Below are 12,690 nucleotides of genomic sequence, written 5' to 3'. Positions count from 1 at the left end.
CTGTAGGGCACGTGCGCTCGCCAGACAGATAGAGACATAGAGACAGAAAGCGAGAAATCACCCCCCAGGGGGGATGGTCACACCGCAATCCCTTCTCCTTCATTCTCCTCTCGGGATCTTGGGCATGCATGCACATGCGCCCAGCGTGAGTTTGAAGCCACCGGGTCCGGGATGCAAACTGCGGTTGACTACGTGGGAGTCCAGCGACATAGCCATTACGCTAACTGCTGGTTCCCGAAATATATTTTCTTGATACATTAAAAGAATCCCCCAAGGGACCAGCAGTTGGGCGTAATGGTTAGGTCGCTGGACTCACATGTAGTCGACTGCGGTTTGAGTCCTGGACCTGGTGGCTTAAACTCATGCCGGGCACATATGTGTGCATGCCCAAGTTCTCGAGAGAATGGAGGAGAAGGGATTGTGGCATGGCCATCCCCACTGAGGGTGATTTCTCGCTTTCTGTCTCTCTGTCTTTCTGGAGAGCACATGTGCCCTATAGCAAAAACCTCTTAAAAAAAAAAAAAAAGAATCCCCCAAAATGCAAGTTTGCTCACTTAATTTATAGAGAATGGAAACTATTTCAAAAAGATGACTGGGATTGTGTAATAATAAGTATTTTTTTTAATAAAAGAATGCCAATGATATACATAGTTTCTAGGGGTTTTTTTCTAAAATATTCTGTATTTGAATTTCTGAAAAATATGTATTAATTTGAGAGCTAGTTCTGCCTCTGGAACATGTTCCATTCCACCATTCAGTTTCATAGTCTTTAAACACTACTATGTGAAAGCCTTATGTTAGTTGCTGGATTAAAATGCCTTGATAGGATACAAAGTATATATATTCTTTTTATTTAAAGACAGTCATAATCTTTGAATATGTAGTAAACATGTCTACCATAAGAGCATACAGTAGATTAAACTAACCAGGGATGTTGCTATGGGACAGTATTCCATGAGAAATAGTTTAGGTTTCCAAACTGAAACTTTTTCATCTTTTCCTGGGATGTGATGGTAGATAATGTAAAGTAAAAAAATGAGCCTGAGGAAGGAAATATCCCATCTTGTGTAGAAGCTGAGATTTAGAAAGGAGCCAAAGAGGACTGGTCCCGTGCTCTAGGAGTTAAGAGAGCTGGATCCCCACGGCCAGCTGCACAGTTTGAGTCCCAGACCTGGTGGCCTGAACAACATTCCAGGCGTGGGTGTGTACATGCCCAAAATCTCAAAAGGAGGGAGAGATGGAGGAGAAGGGATTGTGGTGTGACCATTCCCCAGAGGGGATGCTTTCTCCCTCTCCCTCTCTCTCTGTCTCTCTGGTGAGTGTACATGCCCCCTGGTAAAATTTTTCAAAAATTAAAAAAAAGGGGGGAAGAGGAGAATAAATAATAAATTAATAGTTACTTTTAGAGAGTAATTTTTCCTATTTCATGCTTATCTATGTATATCATCAGCTGTAATTATAAACAAATGAAGAAAACACAATTTTTTTTGCTTTATTTAAGTCTTTCTAAATCAGTATATAATTGTATCTCTCTGAATTGTGGCTTATTTTTTAGATTCTGGGAAAACCGATCTGCCTAATCTGCTAAAAGAAGTAAATAAATTAACAGGTGAGCAAGATGTTTTATGACAAGATGTAAAACCAAAATGTGGATAATTCATGTTTATATACATATTTCAAATTGTTTACATACATATTTCAAATACATTGATTTACTACCTTCTACCTTTTCTTGACTCTAGTGACATGAAGATTACTTTGATTTATTTATATTTTAGTAGAAACATTCTGGTGCTATATCTCTGGAACAAAGTTTTATATACTCTGAAACCTAATTTCTGTTTTGTGATTCACTTCACCTTGATTAAACAGGCAGCACATCTGTTTATTCATCCCAGGTGTTTAGCAGTTGCTGTAACTCAGTAAACTAACTGTACTTTAAACCAGTTAAGGTAAAACTTTGATAGGAAAGCAACATGATCAGTGAAGATCATCTGTCTCATAGTTCAGACAAAGTGAAGAAAAACACAGACTTTACCTGTTGGTGGTCTGACTTAGATTAGGTAACATTCAATGCTTGCTTAGGTCACTGGGCCACCTATATATCTCTTTACTATGTGCTGGGTTGACTTCCCTGTGGTTATTAATAGCATTATAAATAAGTAGTTCATTAGATTTTTAAAAATAACTTACATTTCCCTGTTCTTCATCTGAAAACTATAGATAGCATTGTGCAAACTTAGATATTTTCTATAATATAGAGTCTCACAGGCCACCATTCTCATATTTTAAAAGGAGGGAAAATTGAAACCAAGGACATACAAAAAGAACTGAGAAACATGGGGATAGAGCTCACAAATAATGAACTCTGGGAGCTGCTGAAAACGCTGCCAAAGACTGGTAGGTATTTTTGTACTACTGTGATTTGTATCTCTGTGCTGGTATGGACTTCAGCCTGAGAAGGTTATGAAAAGTGACCCATCTAATTTCTTATAAAAATCTAGAAGACAAGGGAACCAGCAGTTAGCGTAATGGCTATGTCCCTGGACTCCCACGTAGTCGACCGCGGTTTGCGTCCCGGACCCGGGGGCTTAAAACTCACGCCGGGCGCGTGTGTGTGCATGCCCAAGATCCCGAAAGAAGAACAGAGGAGAAGGGATTGCGGCGTGACTATCCCCCCCTGGGGGATGATTTCTTGCTTTCTGTCTCTATGTCTCTGTCTGTCTGGCGAGCGCATATGCCCTATAGCAAAAACTCCCTCCCCCCCCAAAAAAAAATCTGGAAGACAAAAGGATTACTTTTACTTATAAAGAAATTATGTCTTTGGGGCCAGCAGGTGGTGTGATGATCAAGGTGCTGGGTCCCACATAGCTTACAACACTTTTTGAGTCCCGGACCCAGTTGCTTGAAAAATCACACCACCTGTGTGTGCATGTGTGCCCAAAACCCTGAGAGGAGACTGGAGGAGAAAGGTTGTAGAGTAGCCATCCTCCAGGGGCATGATTTCTCTCTGTCTCTATCTCTCTGTCTCTCTGGAGTGCATGCGCCCTATAGCAAAAAATACAAAATTTAAAAATTATGCCTTCAATATTTACATTTATGGTTTTGAGAGGCTATAATATCTTCAAACCCAAGTGCTGTTGTGAAGAGTATCACTACCCTTGGACAAATAAAACCTAAGCAGAACAAAAAGGAAAAGAATTTTCTTGCTGAGTTAGCAAGTAGGTGAGAGAAGGGACAGGAACAACTCAGAATGGGGATAAAGATATATCTTTTTCAGTATAGAAGAGTATAGCTCATTCACATTAAGAATTTTCTGCTTGGAGACCAGCAAATGACGTAGCAGTTACATCACTGGACTCCCACATGGCTGACCACAGTTCAAGTTCCAGACCTGGTGGTTTCAAACTCACACTGGGCGCATGTACATGCATGCCCAGGATCCCAGGAGGAGAAAGAAGGAGAAGGATTGCAGCGTGGCCATCCCCATGGAGGGTGATTTCTCACTTTCTGTCTCTCTATCCCTCTCTTTTCTTTCCAGCATGTTGCATGAGTCCTATAGCAAAAATCTCTCCAAGATAAATAAAAGAATTTTCTGCTTCTAGTCCTGTGTTCTAATGATTGATTGAGCAGGTTCCCGTGGACAGTCACACAATTTGAATCTCAGCCCTCAAAACACACCATGTGTATGAATGAGCATGCTCAAAATCTTGACAAGAGGGAGAAACAGAGAAGGGATTATGGCATCCCCATGCCCCATTGGGGGTGCTTTCTCCCTCTCCCTCCCTCTCTCTCTATTTCCATCTGTCTCTGGTGAAAACAAAGACCCTCTTGTAAAATAAAATTTGGAAAATTTAAAAATTAAAAATAATTTTCTTGACTTATTTATGAAGAGGTGTGTAGGCATGGGAAATGTAGGAATATAAATTAAGAAAATAAGTTTTTTAATCTGTATTGAAATTATGATCTTTTATTCTTTTTTCCCCCTTGTTTATATCATCTTTGTCTTTGATCTGAAATGTGTCTTATTTTGCAGAGGATGAAAAGGTGTATAAAAATACATTGCTTGATAATATAAAATCATTTCCTGGTAAGTGAGAACTTCAATAAGAAGGCAAGTGAAACCAAGATCTACTTTACTTTGGGAAAGAAGGGGGTTTTGTTTGTTTGAATAATTTCTAAGTATGTCATAACCCTCCTGCCTCAGCCTCCTGTGTGTGTAGTACTACAGGTATGTACCACCATGCACAGTCTGTTTTAGGGTGGGCTCAGAATTGAAGTGGGTCACTCACATGGCCTGAACTACCAACCAGCAGGGCACAGGACACTACCATGCCTAGCTGTATGCTTTAACTTTTAGAAGATCTTATCATTACAGAATAATCAGATTTTTATATTATTATCCACCAGCTTGTAGGTCTTATATATGCAGTTATATCTAGTGTGATCATTTATTGTTTTCTGACACTGAAAAGTTTCCAATTTTTTTTGTTATCCAAAATGCTAGTTATTGTCCTGTAACATAATTCATTGTGCTCACCTAAAAAATATATATGTATTTCATTTATGATATATAAAAGCATATATAATTAATATGTTGAAGTCATCTCTTATTTCTGGGGGATATGTTCCAAGACACCCATTGGAAGCCTGGAACTATGGGTAGTACTGAACCCTGTACATGGTATGCTTTTTCGACCAAGATGGCTGTCATTGACTAACAAGCAGGTGGCGTGTACAGCGTGGATAAGCTGGATGAAGGGGTGACTCACATCCAGGGTGATATGGAGATAAATGGCATGAAGATATCATCAGGCTCCTCAGAACAGCACACTATTTAAAACTTAAGATTGTTTATTGCAGGAATTTTCCATTTAATATTTTCATTCTGTGGTTGACCCTGGGTAACTGAAACCATGGAAAATGAAACACAGATAAGGGAGAACTACTGTATAAATAAAGTTATATATAACTTACATCCTATATAGTTAAGTTCCTTCTAAATACAGTGCTCCTGCAAACTATAGAAACCATTCCCTGAAACAAGATTGGCAGGATATATTATATTCCTGACTTTCACGATAAGTTTCTATGTAACTCTAAACAGTTCTTTTTTCTTAATTATTGTACTGTGGATTTGTTCCATCTGATTTTAATGGGTGTATAGATTAACCTATATTTTTCTTAACTATTGATTCCTGTTTTTTCTTTTATCCTTAACCTGTCCTCAGGTGGGAAGTGCTATGTCTCTAAAATGAATACTGCCCTGGAAAACTTGGGTTATGAGCTGGAGGATGAGGAAGTTAAGGACTTACAGAACCACCTGCCTGTTGCTGGTGAGCATGTCACTATGCGTTTGTGGGAATCTTAGCTCCTCTAGTAAGATTCCCAAATGAGTTTATGTGGAAAAATGTACTATCTCAGATTATAGCATTTAGATAAAAGACATAAGTAATCTGTTAAACAGTGAGTCCCACCTATAAGGCTACAATCAGATGCCATTGAAAACTATCAGACCCGGGACCAGCAGGTGACGTGGTGGTTAAGGCTCTGGACACTCCCACATGGCCTTCGATTTGAATCCTGGACCTCATGGCTGGCTGACTTCCTTCCTTCCTTCCTTCCTTCTTTCCTTCCTTCCTTCCTTCCTTCCTTTCTTCCTTCCTTTCTTCCTTCCTTCCTTCCTTTCTTCCCTCCTTCCTTCCTTCCTTTCTTTCTTTGGAGAGGTTTTGGCTATAGGGCATGTGCACTTGTCAGAGAGACAGAAAGAGAGAAGTACCCCCCAGGGGAGATGGCCATGTCACAATCCCTTCTCCTCCATTCTCCTCTTGAGATCTTGGGCACGCATGCACACACGCCCGGCGTGAGTATAAGCCACTGGGTCCAAGACTCAAATCGTGGTCGACTACATGGGAGTTCAGTAACATAGCCATTAACGCTAACTGCTGGTCCCATGGCTTGCTTTCTCACTTTCCTTCTCTCTCTATGTGTGTCTCTCTCTGGTAAAATTAAAATAAATAAATAAATTACAAAAATTAAATCAATAATTCTTTCTTAAGAAAAGACAGAAAAAAAAAAGTGTCAGACCAAAGAAACAAATAGAGAAATGAAACAAAGGAATTTTTTTAAAAAAGGTTTTTGCTATAGGGTGCATGCACTCGCCAGAAAGAGAGACAGAAGTCGAGAAATCACCCCCCAGAGGGGATGGCCATGCCACAATCCCTTTTCCTCCATTCTCCTCTTGAGATCTTGGGCATACACGCACATGCGCCTGGGGTAAATTTAAGCCACCAGGTTCGGGGCTCAAACCATGGTCGACTACATGAGAGTCCAGCAACATAGCCATTGCAACACCAACTGCTGGCCCCCAAAGGAATATTTTTTTCAAGAATTATGTATTTATTTATTTATTAACTATTTTTATTAAATTAATTTGGACAGAGAGCTACAGAGAGAATAAAAGAAAAGGAAAGTGAAAAATCAAGCCACCAGGTCCAGGACTCGAACTGCTGTTGGCCATGTGAGAGTCCAGTGCCCTAACCATCATGACACCTGCTGGCCCTGCAAAGGAATATTTTTGAAGAAAAAGTCAGAGAGGAAAATTGCGAATAAAAATTATTCAGAAACAAAAATAAAAATTCCTTAGATCACCACAAAGCTTAACTAAATAAAAGAACATATAACAACAACAAAAAAAAATTCCTAACCATTCTAGCTAAAATAACTAATAAATCTCCAATAGAAATTGAGAGTGAGGTGAAAATTTCAAGTGTTCCCGTCTGCCTGCGTAGTTCACTTCATTCTATCCTGATATTAATCCTCAATAGGAATAATAAAAAATAAATTTGTTTATGAGGGTTAAATGAGCTATGGAGTGTCATTTTAAGATTAGGTTCTACATTGGAATGGGTTTCATATGTTCACAACATAATGTTAAATGTTGAAGGTGTTGAATATGTTTATATTCTTGATTTGTTTATTACAGTGTACATATGCTTTTAAAGACCATTATGTACCCTACAAACATATGCAATGATTATATGTAAACCATAAATTACAATAAAATTTTTAAGAGAAAAAAATTAGGTTCTATGGGGCCAGCAGGTGGCATGGTGGTTAAGGCACTGGACTCCCACATGGCCGACCAGGTTCAACTTGCTTTCTCATGATTTCCCTCTCTCTCTCTATCTCTGGTGAGTGCATAAGCTCTATAGTAAATTTTAAAAATAATAATAATTGGTATCAGCAGTTGGCATAATGGCTATGTCGCTGGACTCCCATGTAGTCGACTGTGGTTCGAATCCTGGACCTGATGACCTAAACTCACACTGGGCATGTGTGTGTGTGCGTGCCCAAGATCTTGAGAGGAGAATGGAGGAGAAAGGATTACAGCATGGCCATCCCCCCTGGTGATTTCTCACTTTCTGTCTCTCTTTCTGGCAAGTACATGCACCCTATAGCAAAAGCCTCTCCAAAAAATAATAATAATAATAATTAATAAAGTTAAATTTTTAAAGAGTTTAGGTTCTAAAGTCAGCTTATAAATTAAATACATCAAGAAATGTCACTGTATATAATAACTACATATTCAGATATACATACATGTAATGTCAGGACAAAGTTGACAGAAGTTAATGACAAGATATGAGTTGGTGAAAAAATAAAGGAGAGGGGCCACTTCCAGGAAGGGCTTGTACACTTGGTGCAGGAGCTACAGAACTCAGAGATTGCACGTGAAATAGTGGGTGTACCAGCATGTGCACTGGTTCCAGCGCTGGTTCTGACCGCCTCATTACCATTTTTCCACCCAAGGGCCAGCTCTACAAGTAGAATATACTCTCAAGTCTATTAACTAGGGTGGCCTTTCATCAATAGCTGTCAGAGGGAAAGACTGTGCAGTAATTAACACACAGAAGAAAGTTCCAGACAAATTACTGGATTCCAGCACAGTGACTCACTTATTCACGATAACTGAAAATACTGGCTGTGTGATGACAGAAATGATAACTGAAAGCCGATCCCAGGTACAAAAGGGCATGCTATGAGGCAACAAATTGGGAATACATGGAATTATATGCCTGTCTGCTGTTCTATCAATTGATTTCAAGCCTTCAGAAATAGAAGTTGGAGTAGTTATAGTTGAAAATTCTAAAATTAGGATTTTTACAGAAGCAGAAATTGACACTCACCATGTTGCCCTAACAGAGAGAGACTAAACGTTGTTATTAGTTTACCAAATCCATGATGCCACTTGCCTGTGTGTTTGTTAACAACAAATCAACATATGGAGGCAGCTAGATTGTAAAAGGAGCCTCTTCCACTACTTCTACTGCTGAAGTGGTTAGGACTCTGTATAAATAAAACAGTGTTTTGGGGGGAAAAGAAAAGGAGGAGAAGGAGGAGGAAGAGAGGAGGAAGAAAGAAATAGAGAGAGTAAGGAGAGGTAGAAGTAGGTATTTCTGCCTTTACCATAGTCTCCTAATTGAGGCCAGAAGCCAACACAGGAGTGAAGGCTATTGGGAATCTGGGGTAGCAGAGCTGGTATAGTCTACCTCATAGATCGAGAGGGGAAAATGTAGCCTTGGACCAGGACTTCTTAAATCTTGGAGCTAACAGCCAGCTACAAGAAGCAGCTACCTACCTGTTTTAGGTAAATAAATATACTAATACTCTAATACTACAGAAGAGTAAGACAGTCAAATATATCGGGTTGTCGGGTAAGTCATGACACATTTTTTGCATAGAAAAATACAGCATGACATTGATAACACCTTTTTTGTTATGACTGGATCTCATTTGTCCTTTATTTTACAGATGAAAAGACAGTTAAGCTGAGTAAGCTCATGGAAAATGTAGAATCATTTACAGGTGAGTGAAAGGTTATAGGAAAAAATTATTGTAGATAACGATTCTAGTGCCTTTTCCATTATATTTTTAGTATTCTATTTTCATCATACATCAACTTGTTAGTTCTTTTAGTATGTTAATGATATCTTTTATCCAATGACCCAGATTAATTTTGGGTTATATACATTTTGAGCGAAACTATTAAATTATTATGTCTTGGGGTACCAGCAGTTGACGTAATAGCTATGTCGCTGGACTCCCATGTAGTCGACCACAGTTTGAGCCCTGGACCTGGTGGCTTAAACTTACCCCTGGTGCGTATGTGTACATATCCCGAGATCCCTAGAGGAGAATGGAGGAAAAGGGATTGTGGCATGGCCATCTCCCCTGAGGGGTTATTTTGGTAAAATACCCTGTAGTCTCTGAAATTGTTTTTCAATAATTCATACCACATTTTCATTGTTTAAACAGCCAAAAGTCTTATGTTATCACAGTAACTGATGATATAAAATATTGTCATAAATCTTTCTGGGAATAATTTACTTTATCACATAGGAAAAAATCATACTAGATGCTATCTTCACAGAATGATTTATATAGTAATTTGTACAGTAGTCATTATAGACCTTTATACAACTCCATCTCAGAGTGTTGATTTATTCCATTATCAGAGCATTCAAAAAGTATTTTTCTCTCTAGAATTATAAGATTGAATTTTATTTCTGACATCACCCTACAGTCTTGGATCAGATGATATTCATTGCTTAAAATCATTTCACTCACTCTTAAATGTTTTATCAGTCATCATTTCCATTTTTTTCCAAAGGACTCAAAATTAATGCTAATGAAATAGATGATGTTTTGAAAAACATGGGCATAGAACTCACACCTAAGGAACATTGGAAGCTGCTAAACACTCTGCCAATTACTTGTGAGTCTTTTTTTCTTCTTTTCTTGTTAATAATAGAGAATATATATGTATACATAGAGGCACATGCACAAAAGAGAGAGGGAGAGAGGCAGAGAAGTACCCTCAAAGGGACTCACCACACAACAACCTTTTCCAAGTCCTCCATCCCATCAGGATCCTAGGTACCCATATGCATGCCTAGAATGTTTTCAGGCTGGCCTAGGGACTTGAACCCTCAGTTGGCCATATAGCTTCAAGCCTTGCATTATCACTGTGCAACAGCAGCTGAGCCTACTTGTGAGCACTTCTAATAAAATTTCAGTCTTCAGAGGAACTTAATTTAGGTATATGTGTTATTAGGAGGTGAGGGATTCATTAAATCATATATTTATATTCAGAATATGGATAAAATACTTCTTAGGTGATGAGATTAAAGACAAAAATCCTTACCCTCAATGGAGGATATTGTAAGGGATAGAATATATTCTATTGGGCTTCAGCCTGAAGACTTTATAAATGAATAAATATCTGACAGGGGACCAGCAGTTAGCATAATGGCTATGTCGCTGAACTCCCATGTAGTCGACCACAGTTCAAGTCCCGGACCCGGTGGCTTAAACTCATGCCAGGCACATGTGCATGCGTGCCTGAGATCCTGAGAGGAGAATGGAGGAGAAGGGATTGCAGCATTGCCATCCCCCCGGGGGGTGATTTCTCACTTTCTATTTCTCTGTCTTTCTGGTGAGCACACACACCCTTTAGCAAAAACCTCTCAAAAAAAAAAAAAAAGGATGTCTGACAGTCTTAAAACATAAAGAGAAAGAAGGAGAAAAAGAGAAATTAGATAATGAGGGTAGGATAAAAAGAGTGAGGTCAACATAGTAATATGAATAAATTTAGAACTTTCTCTGCTCCTTCACTTTATTCTTTAAGCCAGGGAAGAGAAGATAAGACCCAGCATTTGCAATGCAAGCTGTAGCATACTGATCTTCAGTGCTGGAAGCTGCGTGACTGATCCAGGTTCAAATTCCAGGTCAACCTGAAATATACTCAGCATGTGTGTAACCAGAATTCTGGTTAACTTAAAGGACTAGAGGATCACAACACGATGAAACCCTGACAAGGGTGTCTGTTTGTTTCTCTCTCTCTCTTGCCCCAAATGGGGGGTATGTGCATGAGAAATTGGACAAATCTATAAGACAAATTATTTAAATCTTTATGAAATAGTAATCTATACTGTTGTAAATGAATTGCTCTATCACTTTCTACATGACATCGATTATGTATTTTCTTACAGTTGATGGAAAGGTGTATCGCAACCGATTGCTTGATCGTATAAAGACTTTCCAAAGTGAGTTGTAAGTGTAGTAAGAAGTCATATAAAACATATCTTTTTTGTTATTATTTGTTAGATTTTTGCCATAAGATGTGTGTGCTTGCCAGAGAGACACAGAGACAGAGAGAGAGGGAAAGTGAGAAGTTATTCCCAGGGGAATTACCACACCATAATCCCTTCTCCTCCATTCTCCCCTTGGGATTTTGGGCATACATGCACATGCACCCTGTGTGTTTTCAAGCTGCCAGACTCAGGACTTGTGAACTGCAGATCTGGTCATGTGGGATCCAGCGCCTTAACCACCATGCCACCTGCTGGCCCCAGATCTTTAAGCTATGTATTTCCTTTTGAGAAGTCCCTTCAAATATTTAATTATTACAATAACTATAGTATTCTTTTTTTAATTTTTAATTTAATTTTATTTATTAGTAGTATGTTTAAATTTGACCAGAGAGAGACAGAGACAGAGAGAGAGAGGGAAAGTAAGAAAGCAAGTCACCAAGTCTGGGACTCTAACCAGTATCAGCCATGTGGGGGTTTGGCACATAGACGTAACTACGACATTTAATTTTAGGCATAATTTCACATTTCTCTATCTCATCTTTTTCTTAAGGAGGGAAGATTTGGGAAAATAAACTAGAAACTATTCTGGAAGACATGGACTTTGAACTTGAAAAACAAGAAATGGAAGATCTACGGAACCATTTGAAAATTGATGGTATTTCACTTACCTCTTAGCACTTTTTTTCAGAAGAATCTTTGAAGTCCTCTGATAGAGCTCTAAGAACATTCTTGTTCAATCTTATTTAGAAAGCAATTACTGGTAGAGTTGTAAAACTCACAAAGACAAGATTTCTGATTATTACTCCCAGTATTTTCAGAGGATACTAAGGGCACTGGTAGGTGTAGATTTGTCTAGAAAAGGCAAAGGAAGGCTTCTGAAAAAAAGTAACAAATTATTGAACTAGATGTTGGAAAAGGTCAGAGATTGACATACCAAGTGAGAAGGTAAGAAGCGTTTGGAATTGATTTGCAAGTAATGTACAAATAGAGCTGGCCAGACTTTCATGTAACAAATATCTGAATATTAGAACGTGGCTGAAACAGAGGGCTGGTGACGTCTGACTTGAGATCATTCATCTGACACCAGAAGGATATCTCTGAAGTCAAAAGGACCATTAAGGAAAAGAATTTAAGATCAAAGTTAACATATTAAAAACCTCCTTCGAATTCTATAACATATTTGGATACAAGAAAAACTTCCAGAAATCAACAAATTTCCTCTGTTTTTTTGCAATGACAACTTAGAAAAGTTTGTGGAATAAAGTGATCCCATTCCCAATAGCAGTAAATGTCCTATCTATACCTGCTTTGTTTGTGTTTCAGATCATGGAAAGGTTGCACTGAGTTCTTTGATGAGTGCAGCCAACTTATTTTCTGGTGAGTGAGAAGGAATGATGAAAAGATATAAAATCAAGATTATTTACTGAGATCCTTTACTGTAGAATGCCTTGCACATATGTTTTAATTGTATATCCCCACTGCATAAATGACACACAAGCCTTATTTTACCAGTATATTGATGGCATGTTTATTT

General features: G+C 38.5%; 1 protein-coding gene across 1 annotated transcript in view; it reads left to right on the top strand.

Annotated features, from left to right (window-relative positions):
* The window catches only part of LOC114009793 (uncharacterized), a 36,334-nt gene that overhangs the window by 5,071 nt on the left and 18,573 nt on the right, over positions 1–12,690 (top strand). Inside the window, exons 4-12 of the mRNA XM_027775986.1 lie at positions 1,556–1,609; positions 2,296–2,400; positions 4,037–4,090; positions 5,232–5,336; positions 8,815–8,868; positions 9,674–9,778; positions 11,055–11,108; positions 11,707–11,811; positions 12,480–12,533. Coding sequence (XP_027631787.1) covers positions 1,556–1,609; positions 2,296–2,400; positions 4,037–4,090; positions 5,232–5,336; positions 8,815–8,868; positions 9,674–9,778; positions 11,055–11,108; positions 11,707–11,811; positions 12,480–12,533 — 690 coding nt within the window. The remainder of the gene's footprint in view (positions 1–1,555; positions 1,610–2,295; positions 2,401–4,036; positions 4,091–5,231; positions 5,337–8,814; positions 8,869–9,673; positions 9,779–11,054; positions 11,109–11,706; positions 11,812–12,479; positions 12,534–12,690) is intronic.

This window comes from Tupaia chinensis, unplaced genomic scaffold, assembly GCF_000334495.1.
Source record: "Tupaia chinensis unplaced genomic scaffold, TupChi_1.0 Scaffold000624_1, whole genome shotgun sequence".
Classification (NCBI taxonomy): domain Eukaryota; kingdom Metazoa; phylum Chordata; class Mammalia; order Scandentia; family Tupaiidae; genus Tupaia; species Tupaia belangeri.
The sequence above is the reverse complement of the archived record's forward strand: the minus strand, read 5'-3'. Positions and strand labels throughout refer to the sequence as shown.